The 17659-nt window shown below is 42.4% G+C and overlaps 4 protein-coding genes across 4 annotated transcripts; 3 read left to right on the top strand and 1 right to left on the bottom strand.

The window, feature by feature from the left end:
• The first annotated feature begins 182 nt into the window (after positions 1–182).
• On the top strand, positions 183–10410 carry LOC127777937 (mitochondrial import inner membrane translocase subunit TIM50-like). The gene is made up of 10 exons (XM_052304562.1): positions 183–624; positions 776–864; positions 1210–1246; positions 1964–2025; positions 2121–2234; positions 3010–3114; positions 3198–3296; positions 7886–8042; positions 8243–8345; positions 9931–10410. Exons 1-10 carry the CDS (start codon positions 351–353, stop codon positions 9974–9976), a joined length of 1086 nt encoding a protein of 361 aa, XP_052160522.1. The 5' UTR covers positions 183–350; the 3' UTR covers positions 9977–10410.
• On the bottom strand, positions 4001–6663 carry LOC127777927 (glutelin type-A 1). The gene is made up of 4 exons (XM_052304552.1): positions 5605–6663; positions 5241–5515; positions 4657–5136; positions 4001–4574 (listed from the first exon to the last, which is right to left on the bottom strand). Exons 1-4 carry the CDS (start codon positions 5933–5935, stop codon positions 4161–4163), a joined length of 1500 nt encoding a protein of 499 aa, XP_052160512.1. The 5' UTR covers positions 5936–6663; the 3' UTR covers positions 4001–4160.
• A 126-nt stretch (positions 10411–10536) lies between the features above and the next one.
• Positions 10537–12221, top strand: LOC127777948 (uncharacterized). Its single transcript, XM_052304573.1, has 4 exons — positions 10537–10895; positions 11002–11051; positions 11526–11607; positions 11726–12221. Exons 1-4 carry the CDS (start codon positions 10646–10648, stop codon positions 11770–11772), a joined length of 429 nt encoding a protein of 142 aa, XP_052160533.1. The 5' UTR covers positions 10537–10645; the 3' UTR covers positions 11773–12221.
• A 710-nt stretch (positions 12222–12931) lies between these two features.
• LOC127783538 (triacylglycerol lipase SDP1-like) lies at positions 12932–17487 on the top strand. Its single transcript, XM_052310732.1, has 4 exons — positions 12932–13750; positions 14120–14983; positions 15490–15633; positions 15723–17487. The coding sequence occupies exons 1-4, from the start codon at positions 13193–13195 to the stop codon at positions 17289–17291; spliced, it is 3135 nt and encodes a 1044-aa protein (XP_052166692.1). The 5' UTR covers positions 12932–13192; the 3' UTR covers positions 17292–17487.
• Positions 17488–17659: the final 172 nt, after the last annotated feature.

The following is a 17659-nucleotide window of genomic DNA, read 5'->3' as shown; positions in this document are numbered from 1 at the left end:
TCTTTGTCTCGGCCCATAATGGCCAGCGTTTATGGCTCACTTCTAATGGGCTGTGGCCCACCTGAAACAGAAGAGTATCGTGTAGGCGTATATGCCCACTCGTTAAAAAGTGGCCACTCTCTGACAAGTGGGCCACATCGGAACACTCTTGACTCCCCTCCAGGCCTCCACCTCCTTCCGCTTTCGCCTATCCGCCGTCTCCCCCCTCCCCCTTCCTCGGCTCCTCGCCATCTCGCGCTCGGCCGCCTCTCTCCCTGCTTAAACCCTCTCTTGGTCTTCTCCAAGCAAAACCAAAACCCGAGCCCACCCACCGAGGTCCTCTCCCCCTCCTCTCGCGGGGCCACCACGCCATGGACGGCGTCGCGAGGTCGCGCCTCCTCGTCCCGCTCCTCCCCAGGATCTCCGCCCGCTCCTTCTCCGCCGCCTCCCCCGCGTCAGAGCCAGCGGCGGCTGCGGCGGCCGTCGCCGCCTCCGACGCGGCCGCCGCCACGGACTACTCGTCCTCCGCGGGCGATCCCTCGTCCGCGCCGCCCCCGCCGGCCCGCAAGCCGCTGGGCCTGCTCAAGGGCGGCGTCCTCGCGGTTGTCGCCGCCGCGTTCGGCGCCACAGGCTACGTCAGCTATGGTGCGATCTCTGATCCCTAAAACTCCTAGATGCCTCTCGGCCCTGCTACTTCGCATTGCAGTGTTTCTACTACCATTCTCAATTTTAAAGTGGGAGGGGTTCGGTTTGGTGCTGTGCGTATGATTCGTGCTCGTGTTTTTGTCTTGTGTAGCTTATTCTCTGGATGAAATTGATCAGAGGACGCGGGAGTTCCGGAAGAACTCGAAGCAGCCCATCCGTGATGACCTGTCCGGTTTCGAGGTAATATGGTAGCATGTCAATATGTCATGTTTGGGTGTGTGATAACTTGTCGCTAGTTGGTTAGTAGCGTGACTGCATAAGTAAGCAGTGATGCCCTTGGAAATATGACCGCATAATTCTGATTTCCTGTGTAAAAAAACTTGGTTTCATGGGGTGAATATTTGTACACAGCTATAGGGTAGTTGAGATTTGGGCATCTGAAACTAAAAGTTATTCTAGTACGACACAATATGTTCTATTGTAGACCTGCATTCTGAGAGTATGGATAAAAGCTAAATTTCTGAACTGGGTTAAAGAATTTGGATTTCAGCCATGTCTAATAGACGATTTGCTTCCTCTCTGCAGAAGTTTCAGGCTATGGCTTATTCAGCAGCTATGAAAGGTTCTGACCACATGACTCCTTCATTATCTTACCATATTACCTCGGGATTCTAGAGTTTCAACATGTCATGCATACCTTTCTTCATCCACATCAGGAGCAATTTACCATTACATGTTATTTTTTCTTTGTAAAATACTTGTTTGCAGCCAACCTTAGGGAAATTTACCCTGCTTCACAGTGAATAACTAAGCCTTGTCACTCTCTGAAATATAATTTTGTATGCACTAAAGTAATGGTAGTCAGAAAGATCTACTTTACTGTATGCATGGTGCAGTTGTTAAGCTGACAATAAATTCCAAATATGTAACCCAAACTTCACAACTGGAAAAAAAAAACTAGGGGTACTATAATCTCGTGTAAAATAGCTAGGGAATACCCACTTTGTGTAACAATCAGTTAGCTAGAGCAACTGTGATCTAACCATTATACTATTTACATGCGCTGCACCTAGTTGCTACGGAGGGCATGTGTCTTTGGTACAAAGCTGTTTGTTAAATATCTAGTAAATTGATGCATTGTCTAGAGCGCTCTATGGCTCTAGACAAACATACACCACAGGGAAGAAGCATGGTATGAGTGCCCTAGATAGCAGGGGTTCGTCATTTAACCCTTTCATGTACTATAAATTGTTTGTTATCCTCCTGTTTGCATGGCATAATTATTGTTGTTCCTTTTCTTTGCGTCTCAATTCTTAAACACATATGTTTTGTTTTGCAGTTCCTGTTGCTGCTATTGAGTTCTATTTGGATACCAGGAGCCAAATAGAAGATCAAATTCGGGTCAGTAAAAAATATTAAATCTTTTGTTCTCCATTATCCATGTTGGCTATTGTGAACAGACGTGCAGATCATGCTAATACTCATTTTTATTAAAGGGCTTTAGTGAACCATCATCAGATAAACTTCTTCCGGATCTACTTCCTCAAGAGCAGCATGTCTTCACCCTAGTTCTGGATCTGAATGAGACTCTTGTATACTCAGATTGGAAGGTGAACATTTATGTTTTCTACGAAGTTACTTATCTTGGTATTTGATATGTAGTCCTTATGTAGTATGCAATATGACCCAATCCTAACAGTTACGCAAACTCTTAACGCTCTGGCTTCCCCGTCTCTCCACAAATTTGCACTTGAACTTTACCATCTGTGCTGTATGGCATAACTCGAAAGTGCTCATGCTGATTTTGTTTTGGATCTCTGATTCTCTGGTTTTACCAGAACTGTTTTGTTACACAGATTTGAGAACCTAATGCCTTATTAAATTTCGTTTGGGACACATAATAAATATGTTATGTGATCCAAACAAAGTTTTAGGTTGTTAGCCTCTAAAATCTTTTTTTTTCAAGATCTAGTCTTGGACTCTTGGTACAACCAGAGATCCAAACAGGCCCTAAGTATCGTAATCCCCATTCAGATTGATCTAAAAAGGGATGGTTATTTAAAATGGTTTTACTTATTTGCTTGTTCGATTGGAAGCTTGTGATCATTTTTCTTCAGTTCACTCATCTATCAATTGTATCTCTGTTCTCCTATATCAACTTTGATCTAAATTTAAACTTCCTAAGAAACAATATATACTGTCTTTTTGTGCTCTCTCTCTAGAGAAGGGTAATCACTTTCTGTATGTCTACTGCAAAATTGCCAAACTATTGTGGAAGTCCTTATGTTTTCTAGTTAAGTTTTCAAGCATGCATATCATATAGTATAAAATGTTTATGACCCTTGGGAGGCTGCTTGACCCATAATTTATTTTATGTATGTATAGCGTGAGCGAGGATGGAGAACTTTTAAGAGGCCAGGAGTGGATGCCTTTTTGGAACATCTTGGAAAATTCTATGAAATTGTTGTGTACTCTGATCAGCTGAGTATGGTAGGTTTACCAGAATTTCCTCAACAATTTGGTTGTTTCTGAAAAATATATAAACCCAGATGAACTTTTTTTTACATGGACAGTATGTTGATCCTGTTATTGAAAGACTGGATCCAAAGGGCTGTGTTCGGCACAGGTTATCAAGAGTTGCAACTAAATATGAAAATGGAAAACACTATCGGGTATGGTAGTCTTATGCTCTTATCATCTGTTCTCTTAGTTGTATTATACACTGGTTGAAACAGTTTCATATATTTATCCTTTAAGCACCCTTTTGGTAAGCTAAGTTGCACACTAGCTTGTTCTATGTTTTTTTGGATAGTATTGTGATTATTGAGTAACTAACTGTATGCTACGCATATGTATGCATGAGATGGATTAGAATGTGTTTTATGTTCTTCAAATAACTGGCAGGAGTGAAAATTGATGTTATGACAAAGTTGTTTCTGTCCATGCATTAAGCATATACCACTTTGTCCACTTTGCTCTCTGGGATCTGGCTTTCATGACCGAGAGAACACATCATGTTTTATCTTGTATAGTTTCCTCTTATACAGTAAAAATGTCTACAAATCATATCAATCCAACATGATGGGTTTATATTGTACTGTAAATAGTTCTGTTTTTTTTTCATACTCCTATTAAAATTTTCCTTCCAATGTTCATTGAATGTAATAAAATCTTTGAATTGGAGTAGTCATTTCTTATCTGCATCTTGGCCAAGGCCTTTGCCCTTCTCCTGTGAAGTAAGAAGACCAGTGCTGTGAGCTTCCCTAAATGCCTCGGTGCAGTGGAACCTTGATAGCCGTGGCATGCGTATTAATTTTATGGTGGGTCATTCAAATAACTACTTAAAGGGGTGTTATATTTTTATGGATTACAGAACAAAACAATTGCTTATTTTCGAACATTACTGTAGAAAGAAAGAACAAACATAAGGATAAAGAGAGGCTTTATCATCATTAGTCGAAAGACTGGACAGTACATAGCAGCAAAACAATTGCTTGCAATTTATTTATTTAGTTATTCTTTATCCGCAAGCCGACCTAAGAGGATTCTGCCGCATTATAAACGTCTTGGTAGCTCTTGTATTGGATTGGAGTGAATGCACCGAACTCATCTCCTCTGTTATGCTTGAGCCTCTGAGCCTCTTCTCTTGAGATGCGATATGCATTTGCTAGAACATCATTTGGGAGAGCACGGAAGATGGAACTCTTTCCTACAATGTGGCTTACCATAGAGTTAGGATTGGTCTTGAATGCAATGTAAGCACATCCTTCTCTTTGTGCCTTCTTTACAACTGCATAGTGTTGTGGTATAATAAGCAGCTGTCCGCGGCGAAGCTCGCCGTTGAACACTGTCTTTCCATTGTTGTTGACAACTTGAACCCGGGCACGGCCTTGAGTAATATACACGACGCTGTGAGCGTTGATGTTCCAAAATGGTGAAAGGAGTGCGTTCTGCAATAGAAAAGGTGCACATCATTAGCATATTGTGTGCATTAAAGCTTTTACCAAGAAAAAAATGTGCTGTTCATTTTACCTGGTATAGATTTACTTTGACTGCACTCATCTGTACAAGATTAAGAATGGGGAAATTCTGGGTGTTGAGATTTGTAACCCTTCCAGCTCTTGGATTGTATGTATCAGCACGGTTAGGATTATCGATGTTTTGCCTTACCCTCATGGTGCAAAAGGTCTCATCCAAACCGTTAGAGCAGCCACTTCCATATTGACTTTGCTGATATTGTCCTTCTTGATAACGCTCTCTTGATTGCACTTGTCCTTGTTCCTGCTCCTGCAATGATGCATATGGCTGCAGCAAACTGAGCCCGTGTTCGACACGGACAATTTCTCCTCTTTGGTCATTTTGACATTGGAGCTGCCTTGCCACTTGGCTGCTTACGCCAAGAGCCTCGCTAAGTAGTTCAGTGCTAAAGCCACTAAATATGTTCTGTGACCGCTCCTCAACCTCACGCCTGTATGCTTGAGGGTTTCTCTTATTTCCAGCTAACAAGAAATCCTAACAGTTGATTAAAAGGCTAAATCATCATCTAAGATAAGTGGAATAAAAATATCAAAATAGTAGTAAAAATGTTTAGCTTTGGAAAAGTTCTGCTTAATTACCCTTTGCCTAGGGTCAAGTTGATTAGCACCGTTGTTGAGATCAGTGACATATATGGCAACAACTGGCACTTCACCATCATTGTAGCACCAATGAGCTACACCAGCAGGCAATGCAATTACATCTCCTTGTCTGAAACGGTGGATCTTTTGATGTTCATCCTTGAACTTATGACTTTGGCTTTGACTTTCGGTCAATTGGGCTTGGCCTGATTGTTGGAACTGTTGTTGGTAGGACTCAGGACAGCCTGGGAAAGTTGGCCCTGTTATACCTCTCCCTGAAAGTATGGCATGCATGTTAATTACAAGCAATATAAACATGGAAGCTGATCATTAATTCATTATGCACTTAAATTGTTGCACGAACCTTGGATGATATATACTAGAGATGCACCATTAGTGTAATGGGGTAGTAGAAGGCCTCTAGGTTCAATAACTCGACGGACAACAGATACTCCGGTACATTGAAATTGCTCATTAGAGACATCGAAGAACTCAGTTGTGCCAGCTTGAGACCTCACACTCCGAATTGGCTCAAATGCTTGCAACCTATCGAACCTGCATTCTCTTGGACTTCCACGACGAGAACTCTGCCATTGACTAGTGCTCTGGCCTAATAGCTGCTGGGCTAGAGAGCCATTGCACAAGAGGAACAAGCAAACTGTGAAGAAAACTATGGGGCGATTTATGGATGCCATGTTGTTGTAGTACTAATGAACTTGAATGGTTTTGTGAGAAACAATGCTAAATCATTGTGCATTTATAGTGAGATAAAGTCTCATGCATTTGAATGTTAAGATAGAGTTTGTTAATGTCCAGACATGAAGTGACTCATGATATATGAAGTGTGGTACACGGAAGGTGGATGGATAATGATGGATGTGTAATTGACACATCATTTGTATTGTTCTCTCTTTCTTTCTTTTGCAATATGACATGGATGATGTTAAAGATTATATCCATGCATGCTTTTGCTTTTTGTTGCTGTGCCATAGCTTTCTATTTCTTTTTGAACATGGTTGTTGGTGATCATGACTTATATCTTGAAGCTCTGTTCTAGCAATACTTTAATATTTAGTGAAGAGTTTTTAGGGTGGTCACATGTTGACACGATCAACACCGAGACCTGTGAGTTTTTGGATTGTTGCATGATATATGGGCCACAGTAGGCATGTGAATTTTTTTTGAGTCATGGCTTGTCTTATAAGCTCTCCTTTTTTCGCAACATGACATATAGCTCTGTAGTTTTATGTACACATCCTTTTGCTTTATCTTGCTTGACTCTCTGGTTTGTCATGTGTTACACCCAATTGTCATCAGTTATGACTTATGTATGGGAAGTTCTAACACTTTAGCTTAAGATACTTACCTAGATGACTAGAAATGAATAGGTTGACAGAGGCATGAAATGATGCATGACTTGCTATGTCATAGATTATATCTTCTTTTGCATTATGTCGTGGAGAATGCCAACTTTGCACATTAAACGCTTGCATATTTCATTGCTTAAGGGTTTCTTATCCTGGGTGAGATAACATTCAAGGCTCATTGAGAACACACTGCTCATAAAAATGTTCATTTTTTATTTCGTGGTCCCATAATGCTCACACATTACTCATAATATTGTTTCATTTTCTAACACCATCTTCTTTCATTACTTTAGTTTATTCTGTACTACAGAATACAACAAACTGTCTTGTGCATATTTTGGTGTTTCATTTGGGTTGCCTACACCATAATTAACTTCTCATTGCCATGTGCAAAAATCTTCATCCTACTGCTAACTAACTCTTTGAACTGCACGGCACCTATCGAAAAGCTCCCTCTCCTTATGACATCGTCAGTTGTTCTTCTCAGCAGGTTGCTGTCATCTTAGACTTTTCTTGCAACAAATACTTTACATAAGGTGTGAACTAGTAGCTGGTAGCATTATTTGGCTGGGGTAAATATCATTGCATGTTCTATTGCTCATGACTGTTACTTAAAGTTAACAGTGTAAGTCCAAAGTCTGGATCACCCTGTATCTACAATTTCTTCAATGGCCTTTAATGCTTTTAAACTTTTGGAAATTTGCAGTATAAGGTTTCCTTCCTTGAGCTTGACATGTATTGGTCATTGTTAGCTATTACACAGGCATTTATTTTCTAAGCTGTTTAACTATTTCCATTTATGATGGGCACGGTGAATAGGATCAGCTTGCAGCCTACTCTTGATTATGGTGCTTTTGTTTTGCGCTTATTTCCACCATAGAAATCAACCATGGACCATGTTGTTTATCTAAGTGCTGATAAGCTGCTCACCGAACAGTTTGCTGACAGTTAGGTGTTCTTTTTTCCTTGACAAATCCTACTTTGAATTTGAACTTGGATTTGTTTTCTTAAAACTAAAGTATCATAACCAAGAAGACTATCTTTTAGGGATGTAGGTAGTATAATCTACTTCCTCCGTTTCACAATGTAAGTCATTATAGCATTTCCTACATTCATATTGATGTTAATGAATGTGGGAAATGCTAGAATGACTTACATTGTGAAACGGAGGGAGTACGAGGCAATATTATTCTTTTGTAATTAAAACACCTGGGCAGCTGTATTTTTGCAGCATATAACTTTTTTTTTGTGTCTTTTATGTTATGTTGTCATTTACAGGATTTATCAAAGCTAAACAGAAATCCCGCACAAGTCATTTATATCAGTGGGCATGCTCTGGAATCATGCCTGCAGCCTGAAAATTGTGTTGAGATCAAACCTTGGAAGCTTGAAAATGATGACACTCAACTGCTTGATCTTATTCCCTTTCTTGAATGTAAGACTTTTAATCAATTTCTTTTATTATCCTGTCATCCAGTTATTTTTTTTTCCATTTTTGTGGTTCTTAGGAATGCAAGTGCATTAGCCAACTAACCCCTCATATTATTTCATTCCTGTGGTTTTTGAAGCATGCTTGATTGCCCCACTTGCATCCTTGGTATTTCTGTTTTTGATTCTTGTCAATCTGTGCGGCAGATGTTGCTATGGCAAGACCTTCGGATATCAGGGCTGTCCTTGCGTCCTATCAAGGCCGTGATATACCTGCTGAGTTTATTGAGCGTTCAAAGGAGCACCAGAGGTAAGCAGATGCTTTCCATAATCTTCAAATAGTTGTAGCTGATGCTAATCTTCTCAAGTGAAAGTAAATCCATGGATTGCACCAGAATAAGCCACGCCATCTAACAAGTATGACTCATCAGATGCACAATTGAAATGAAAAAAGACCGTTGGATCGAAGAGAGCAGGAGCAGTAAAAAAGCAAACATTACCGTTAAAACTCTGGACCCTTCCAACACTCTTGAGAATGAGAATAGCAAGAAGAGTACAGAAAGAACTATATGTACCCGTACCCTTTTCAATTTTTGCCGTATCCTACTCCCTCTATTCCAAAATATAAGTCATAACCGCCCTTAACCCAAAGACCAAGAAAATAATTATTATCATCTTGTAGTTTGGATTATCCTAATAAATACAATGCATGCATCCAATAGAATTAGAGAACATGAGAGTGGAGGATTTAAAAAAGTAATAATTTAATGGAGAAGGGGTCATAATTAATTGCCTACATGCATGCATTTCTTATACTCCCTCCATTTTTTAATAGATAACGCTGTTGACTTTTTCTCACATGTTTGACCATTCGTCTTATTCAAAAAATTTACGTAATTATAATTTATTTTGTTATGAGTTGTTTTATCACTCATAGTCCTTTAAGTGTGATTTATATCTTATCATTTGCATAAAATTTTTGAATAAGACGAATGGTCAAACATGTGAGAAAAAGTCAACGGCGTCATCTATTAAAAAACGGAGGCAGTATTATGGAACATCTAAAAAAGTGGTTGTGCCTTATATTATGGAATGGAGGGAGTATCTTAGTATAAAGTTGGTATCCATTAACTCCTAAAGCTCAACACGTAACCATGTCACATCATCACCTACTAACAATAGGATTTGTGCCTAAATAAACTATTTTTATACATTATTCGTAATCTATATCCATATTAATATAAAAAAATATTTATTTATTTTATGCATATAAATCTCAACATAGGTTATGTCAACATTTATGTATAAAAGTAGGTTTATTTTACGATGAATGTACTACTTAGCTAGCCAGCTCGATTCACCTGCAAACCAAATAAAATTAAAAAGGAAGAGAACAGAAAATTAATTTTTATGTTGATTTATGTAGTTATATTTAGTTAGCAAATATCAAATAGATCCCCTACATTGAATAAAAAAAAAATTCTTATGCTCTGCTTTTACATTAAAATATTTATTAAACTGACCTTCCATTTAAATTCATATTGTACTATCCCAAAATGTTGGCCTTTATATTTTTTTTTTCTCATGCTAATACTCAAAATTTTAAAAATATTAATTAAAATCACCGTATATTTTATATGTTTTTCACACGATATTATTCTTCAATATTGTTAATATAGAGTTATAGTCGTGCGAATGCGCGAATATAGGAAATGCTGTTATGCTTGTAACTACAAGACATTTTTCTTTCTTGTTTGGCAACGAGCATTTCGTTGTGGATTCTCTGATGTAAACGAACAAACTATCTGTTTCACATTAACCTGGACATGGAAAAAAATGTGTTGCAAGCCACATTTTTACCACAACCTAACGAACATAATCTGCCATTTTTGTAGGCGCATGCAGGAGCAAAAGCATCAGGGCCGCTTATGGCGGAGATGATTATAGATCTTTTGGAAGGAAATCTGAGTAATCTACAACACTTTACAGGCACGACACCTCTGTTCTGAGTTCTGAGTGAGCCTTTTAATTTCGGAATTGTAATTTTGTCAACTTGGGTCCCAGAGATACCTTTTACTTTGATAGTTATTGCACGTCCCCCCCCCCCCCCCCCCCCCCCCTTTTTTTATTTGTACCGAGGGATAGATATCTAACCAAATTACGCTGGAATTTTATGATCAAAGCACATTCGATCAAGTGAGGAACATGTCATTAAAAGAATTTTGTTTGGTATTCGCTCACATGAGTTCCGGGCGTAATAATATTTTGTTGATTGCTGCAATCTCGTGCGGCGTAACAAGGTGAACTCTACAACTCGGGAATTTTTAGTTTTATCTGGAATTGTGAATACTCCTATGTAGTTATGGACTTGTGAGTAAGCAAAGTGTTGGCAAAAAGAATTTTTTTAAAAAATCCTCACCCCTCGCCAAGCCTCACAATGTGGATAAATTTGATGTTGGAAACTCGGAGTATTTATCGTGGATAGAGTATTTATCGTGGAAAGAAGCATCGTGTGGTAGAGGCCGTAGAGCCTCGCTCCCGGCTAGAACGAATACAAGTGGACGCTCGCCCGACCAACCAGAAGCAGAGCCCGTGCAGATTGTGGCGGCGATGCGGCCTCGCGCTTTTGCTCCCCCTTGCCTGCCGGGCAGTGGCCCGCTGCCTGGCCTGGCGGTCCCCGGGCGCGGCGACCTCTTCCCGGCTGCCGGCAGCGTCGTCGGCAGGAGGGCCGCTCCCGCTCCCGCCGGCCGGGGCGCCGTCGCTCGCGCAGTGGACGGGCCGTCCGCCGCTGCGGCCGTTGCCGCCGCGGCGGACGTCCCGCCCCCGCAGATCACGTGGCAGATCGTCGTCGGCGCTGTAGGTGCGTCCATGTTGTCGTACGCTTCGGTTCGGCTTCGCTTCCTCATCACTTCCCACAAATTGTGATGTGCTTGATCATGGTATGGTATTGACCGGGTTTTGTGCAGCTGGAGTGACTCCCTTCGTCGTCGCCGGGGTCGAGTTCGGCAAGAGAATTGTGAGTGTTGGTCTACTGTTTCCTTGCTCGCTAGTCGCTAGCTGCATGAAATCTGCTGAGTAGAATTGCACCCTCCAGACTCCAGTCCTCTTTGCTGCCCCTCTAAACTGAACGCAAAAATACTACTCCCTCCGTTCCAAAATATTGCAACTTTTAGTTGGATGGGACATAGAGGCATGTCCAGATTCGTAGTACTAGGATTTATCCCATCCAACCAAAAGTTGCTATGTTTTGGGACGGAGGGAGTACCTATCATGAAAGTGAGTGTTATGCAATAGTGACAAATATTTGGGAACGGATGGAGCAGCTAGTTGTTAGTACTAATGTTCATTAAACAGTTCTTATTGACAGTTTGACACTGAAATACGAGTGTGAAGAGGATAGTGCTTATCGATCAGACATTCAGAGTTTCAGACCATTCCTTACCAAGTTTTACTGTCCTTCACTTGATTATTGTCTTCTCCTGTATTTCAGATTGCACAGAAGAAATGTGAAATCTGTGGAGGCTCTGGGCTTGTGATGAAGAAGGATTACTACGTTCGCTGCCAAGGGTGTGGTACGTACTGAATCCTCTGTTTCAGTATGTTTGCAGTAGCAATTTTTCAGGACTTGAACTGTGTGGTGTGCTGACAGTATGATAACTGACAATGTGTGTCGCCGTGCTTCATTGACAGGCGGTTTTCTTCCGTGGCAGTCATGGAGAAGATTCTTCACCGGCTGAAAATCGTTAATTTGAATCGTGTTGATTAACACTAGCACTGCAGTTTGAGTTGGACAAGGAGGATATGGCATGACCAGACCAGGTCAATATTGTGTTTATAGTTGTTGTCTATAACATATCTCCACTACAAATGGCCAAATAGGTTCATCGAGATGTATCACAATAGTACACTGTAATCATGGTCATGGTTCTTCTGTCTATACCATGTATATGACGCAGCATATGACCATCCTCTGAGAGTCTATCAGCCCAAAATCTCATGGGACGTGCGGTCACGACAACTACTTGTGGTCTTCTGGAGCTGTAAACAAGAATTATCTAGCCATCAAGCTAAACTATAACCTTCCAAAAGCGGCATACACGTTTCGTTCGTCATGTATGCAAGATCTACTTCGTGATGCCTCAGCTTATTCGTTCGTCAATGCAAAGCGTTTTGATCACCGAACAAACCCATGTCTGCAATATGAGCAAACTGAGTCTGGCCTCGAATCTAAATACTCCTACATAGGTTTCATACTTTCATCGCAAGGACTATATAATAACTGGAGTAGTTAGGTTTATGTTTAGTTCAACTTGTCTTTCAGCCCAGAAGATCACATATCGTCTCCACGTGTGCGTCTGGTTTGACTCGAGGACCACGATACAAGATGTTAATTGTTAAATGGGTCACTTCCTCATCTCTCTAGGCTAATGTAAAATGGTATGAGGCTGACACCAAAATCCAACTAAATCATCGGATGATCTCACAGAGTCCCGTAATGAGCCTTTTCTGATTAAAAATCGTAAGTTGGTGTTACCAACACAACAACACTTATCAATTTATCATTTTGAGTGTGAGATTGTAATAATTGGTTGTAACTCTTTGGAAAAAAAGACCGAGATACTATATTTCATTATCAGAAAAAGAACCATGGTGTGTTCTGCGGCTTCTGCCATCTACTCCTGGCAAGATCTACTTCCTGATGCCCAAACTGCTGGTCGCGCCCCTGACATCAATCGTCGCACCATCCATTCGATCGGTTTAGATCCGGCGCGCGCCGGACGCGCGGTTCTCTTCGGTTCCAGAGAGCCGGCGCGCCCATCCCGACTTGGCGTGATTGCCGCGGATGCAGTTTAGTTGGTTCCGTCGCGTAACCTCCCTTATCTCCTCGCTTCCCATTCCTGGGCTCTGACTCGGACGCCCTTTTGTCCCCACCCGCCGATCCGCCGCCGCGAGCCCGCGACCGCGAGACGAGACGAAACCAACTCGTCCCCCTCTTGATCCCCCGTCTCGCTTCGCTCGGCGGCCGCGCCACCTCCAAATCTCCAAGCTCCCCGACTCGGCGACTCCCACACGCCATGCCCATCGCGCCCGCGGCTTGCAGCCATCAAACCCCCCCGCGCTCTTTCGCCTCCTGAGCCCGTCCGCTCGCCCGTGGCCATGGACGCGATCAGCAGCGAGGCGCCGGTGGGGGTGTTCGCGATCGGCCCGTCCACGGCGCTGGGCCGCGCGTTGGCGCTGCGGGTGCTGCTCTGCGGCTCCCTGGGGCGGCTGCGCCACCGCCTCGCCGCGGCGCTGCGGGCCGCGCTCCCCGTGGCGGCGGGCTGGCTGCACCCGCGGGACAACACCCGCGGGATCCTGCTCGCCGTCTGCGCCGTCGCGCTCCTGCTGCGGGTGCGGGGGCGGGGCGGCGGGCGCGCCGGGGTCCGGGCGCGGGTGCAGTCCGCGTACCGGCGCAAGTTCTGGCGGAACATGATGCGCGCCGCGCTCACCTACGAGGAGTGGGCGCACGCCGCGCGGATGCTGGACCGCGAGACCCCGCGCCGCGCCACCGACGCCGACCTCTACGACGAGGAGCTCGTGCGCAACAAGCTCCGCGAGCTCAGGCACCGCCGCCAGGAGGGCTCGCTCAGGGACATCGTCTTCTGCATGCGCGCCGACCTGCTCAGGAATCTCGGCAACATGTGCAACTCCGAGCTCCACAAGGGGAGGCTGCAGGTAACTGCTCTAATCTTAACCTGTATTACGCCCGCAAATTTGATGCAATTAGATGGTTGTTAGGAGTTAGGATAGCTAATTCTCAGAACTTCAGCAATGCTTCTACTTTCCCTTTGTTACAACTGAAGTAAAGTAATTCCATTACACTAAATCTGCGAAGTGGATCCACTTCCATTACACACACCAAGATAGTCTTGGAATTTTTTTTCACTTTGTTCGGATGATTTGTTTGTGTTATGTCAGTACGGCAACAAATTATACGAAGTACTCATATTCATAGTGATAGCCTGATAGGATCCCCTTTTGATGTCCCCATTGGAGCATCTACTCAAATGTCTATTCTTATATATCACTATGTCATATTGCCAGGTGCCGAAACTCATAAAGGAGTACATTGAGGAAGTATCTACTCAGCTGAAAATGGTATGTAATTCTGATTCAGACGACTTGCCTCTCGAAGAGAAACTTGCATTTATGCATGAGACAAGACATGCCTTCGGTAGAACAGCCTTGCTGCTAAGCGGGGGTGCTTCTCTAGGTTGTTTCCATGTGGGTGTTGTGAAAACATTGGTAGAACATAAGCTTCTGCCAAGGATAATTTCAGGATCTAGCGTTGGTTCTATAATGTGCTCCATAGTAGCAACAAGGTCATGGCCAGAGCTGGAGAGCTTTTTCGAGGAGTGGCATTCCTTGAAGTTCTTTGACCAGATGGGCGGGATCTTTCCCGTAGTTAAAAGGATTTTGACTCATGGAGCTGTTCATGACATTAGACATTTGCAGATGCTTTTGAGAAATCTTACCAGCAATTTGACATTCCAAGAGGCCTATGACATGACGGGCCGGATTCTTGTTGTCACTGTGTGTTCTCCAAGGAAGCATGAGCCACCTCGATGCCTGAACTATTTGACATCACCTCATGTTCTCATCTGGAGTGCAGTAACTGCTTCCTGTGCTTTTCCTGGTCTTTTTGAGGCCCAAGAGTTGATGGCAAAAGACAGATTTGGAGAAACAGTTCCTTTTCATGCTCCTTTCCTGTTGGGCTTGGAAGAAAGAGTTGGTGCTACAACTCGGCGTTGGAGAGATGGGAGCTTGGAAAGTGATTTGCCAATGAAGCAATTGAAGGAATTATTCAATGTGAATCATTTCATAGTAAGCCAAGCCAATCCTCACATAGCTCCACTGTTGAGACTCAAGGAAATTATCAGGGCTTATGGAGGCAGTTTTGCTGCCAAGGTGCGTGTCAAAAACATTCCATATTGCATTCTTTATTTTTGATTGTTTATTTACTTGAGCTGTCTGTGATATAACTTGATATCGATTTCATGGTGGGAAGGATTTTTATTTTCACTTGGATTGCTACATGATATAACTTTCAGTATTTCAGGCATGTTTGTGGCTTAGTAGCCTAGTGTAGAACTATGCTCAGCAAGGTTTAGTTCACTGCAGATATTAGTTGAATTTTATGTCTGATGAATAATTCAATATACTAAAACTGCTATGGGCAAGCAGGGGAGGAGACAAGCCTAGGGAAATTAGGGTTTGAACTCTAGGCTTGTCTCCTTAATCTCTTCGAAATCCATTTAAAAAGTGAAAAAACTATGTAAAAGTTTGAAATTTAACAAATCAGATTAGTTTAGCCCTAGGCTTATGAATTTCCTTGCTTTGCCTCTATGGGCAAGCATGTATTTAAGTGCTTTGTTGTATGATCTCATAGATTCTTCAATACTATCTGTATGTAGTTGGCTGAACTTGCTGAGATGGAAGTTAAGCATAGGTGCAACCAAATTCTCGAACTTGGATTTCCTTTAGGAGGAATAGCCAAGTTGTTTGCTCAAGATTGGGAAGGTGATGTCACAGTTGTTATGCCAGCCACGCTTGCTCAGGTCTTTAATATTTCCCATTCCTTTCTTTCACAAATATCCTTGGCATTAACTGGTAAACTTACAAATGAATTCTTTCTTGTTATCATCAGTATTCCAAGATCATACAGAATCCATCTTACGCTGAGCTTCAGAAGGCTGCAAATCAGGGTAGGCGATGCACCTGGGAGAAGTTATCAGCCATTAGGGCAAATTGTGCTATTGAGCTGGTACTAGATGAATGTGTTGCCCTGTTGAACCATATGCGTAGGCTAAAGAGAAGCGCGGAAAGAGCAGCAGCTTCACAAGGACATGGTCCTACAATCAGACTCTGCCCATCTAGAAGGATTCCATCATGGAATCTCATAGCAAGAGAAAATTCATCTGGTTCCCTTGAAGAAGAATTCCTTATATCTCCTCGTACAAACCATCATGCAGATGGAGGAATTGCTGGACCATCTAACAAAAACCATCATGTCCAACAAAATGTACATGATGGCAGTGACAGTGAATCTGAGAGTATAGACTTAAACTCATGGACAAGAAGTGGTGGCCCTCTTATGAGGACAGCCTCAGCCAACAAATTCGTCAGTTTTGTTCAGAATCTTGAGATTGACACAGAGTTCAGAACAATTTCATCGAGGGAAGACAGAACTGATGTTGTAACACCAAATGCTAATTTCTTGGTTTCTCAGGCAATTGGTAGAGAATCTGTTGACAACAGTGCAATGCCTATTACTCCTGATAGGAGCTTGGGCAATTCAGGTTATGATCCTCATGATAGTAATGTCCCTAGATCTCCATTTGGTTGTTCAACAAGTATCATGGTTTCTGAAGGCGACTTACTGCAACCCGAAAAGATTGAAAATGGTATTCTGTTTAATGTTGTGAGAAGGGATACTCTTCTAACACCTACAGGTGGAGTTGAGCTTCAGGGAACATCGCAGGAACCAGACGTGGAAACAATTCAGACAGAGTGCCTTGATGATGCTTCGGATGACGACGACGTGGGATTAAATGCTGGTGATGAAGCAGCAATTGACCCTAGAGCAAACATGAGCAGCCAAAATACACAACACCAGGGGTCTTCACTAGAAAATATAAATCTGTCCTCTTCAGTAGATTGTGAAGCTGAAACAATTACTAGTAAATCAGAGGGTTCATCTCTTTTTGATATTGGTATGGAGATTCGTCCAACAATCTTGAGCACGGAAAGTAGTGTGTACGAGAGGTCTTCTGCAAAAATAGGACTGAGGACAGTGCATGCAGAATTTATCAGCAATCCAGGTGCTGGGAAGGGAGAAGTTGACTCAGGGGCTGCTAATAAAGAATTTTCCTATTTTTCTCAAACAGCAGATACTGTTATATTTTCAGAAAGCTGTGAAACTGGGCAACATCATGAAGTGAATGTAGAAGCTTTAACCTCATACCCTGTTTCAGTTCTGGAAGATGATAGGTCTGGTGGCTTCAATTTGAGTGAAATAATGGCTACAACTTTCATTGCCGAAGCTGATGCTCCAATATCTAGAAGAGATGAAGTTGAGCAGCATAACGGATCTCCAGTGGAAACATTCCTGGACACAGAAACGGTACAAGCTGGGCCTTGCAGTTCTACTTTGGAGGGCAACAACACCAACAATTCCGAGGAAATGCAAGTTGTTTGCACCTCAGGAACCAATTAGAAGTCAAGACAAGAAGGGAAGTTTTGGATTTATCATATGAAAAAACAACTTCAGTGCTCGTTGTAAATCATATGCAGATGTGCGCCATTACGGAATATCTTGTTATGTATTGTAGGTTAGTGAACTAGGGAAAGAGGTCGCTGAACTTGATGAAATTCCTCGTAAATAGGAAAAGAATGTCAATGGTTTTGTTGAAGCTGCTGCTTGACAAAAGCAAAACAAATTCCACTTCTGCGCAGTATTCGCTCACCTTATCACTAGGGTGATGATCAGTTCGTACAATTGTGGAAGATTAAGCATCATCAGGGTGATGATTAGTTGGTACATTGTACTAGAGGGAGTAGGAGTACTAGGTTTAGAGATACAAA

Source organism: Oryza glaberrima, chromosome 1, assembly GCF_000147395.1.
Source record: "Oryza glaberrima chromosome 1, OglaRS2, whole genome shotgun sequence".
Lineage (NCBI taxonomy): Eukaryota > Viridiplantae > Streptophyta > Magnoliopsida > Poales > Poaceae > Oryza > Oryza glaberrima.
The sequence above is the reverse complement of the archived record's forward strand: the minus strand, read 5'-3'. Positions and strand labels throughout refer to the sequence as shown.

Bases quoted from the DNA above. Each gene is read 5' to 3' on its own strand.
- LOC127783538 (XM_052310732.1), top strand. From the start codon at position 13,193: ATGGACGCGATCAGCAGCGAGGCGCCGGTGGGGGTGTTCGCGATCGGC. The intron at 14,984-15,489 runs GTGCGTGTCAAA...ATCTGTATGTAG, and splicing joins GAGGCAGTTTTGCTGCCAAG to TTGGCTGAACTTGCTGAGAT. The intron at 15,634-15,722 runs GTCTTTAATATT...TGTTATCATCAG, and splicing joins TGCCAGCCACGCTTGCTCAG to TATTCCAAGATCATACAGAA.
- LOC127777948 (XM_052304573.1), top strand. From the start codon at position 10,646: ATGCGGCCTCGCGCTTTTGCTCCCCCTTGCCTGCCGGGCAGTGGCCCG. The intron at 11,052-11,525 runs GTGAGTGTTGGT...CCTGTATTTCAG, and splicing joins TCGAGTTCGGCAAGAGAATT to ATTGCACAGAAGAAATGTGA. The intron at 11,608-11,725 runs GTACGTACTGAA...CTTCATTGACAG, and splicing joins CGTTCGCTGCCAAGGGTGTG to GCGGTTTTCTTCCGTGGCAG.
- LOC127777937 (XM_052304562.1), top strand. From the start codon at position 351: ATGGACGGCGTCGCGAGGTCGCGCCTCCTCGTCCCGCTCCTCCCCAGG. The intron at 625-775 runs GTGCGATCTCTG...TGTCTTGTGTAG, and splicing joins CACAGGCTACGTCAGCTATG to CTTATTCTCTGGATGAAATT. The intron at 2,026-2,120 runs GTCAGTAAAAAA...TTTTTATTAAAG, and splicing joins AAATAGAAGATCAAATTCGG to GGCTTTAGTGAACCATCATC.
- LOC127777927 (XM_052304552.1), bottom strand. From the start codon at position 5,935: ATGGCATCCATAAATCGCCCCATAGTTTTCTTCACAGTTTGCTTGTTC. The intron at 5,137-5,240 runs GTAATTAAGCAG...ATCAACTGTTAG, and splicing joins AACTTGACCCTAGGCAAAGG to GATTTCTTGTTAGCTGGAAA. The intron at 4,575-4,656 runs GTAAAATGAACA...TTTCTATTGCAG, and splicing joins TCAAAGTAAATCTATACCAG to AACGCACTCCTTTCACCATT.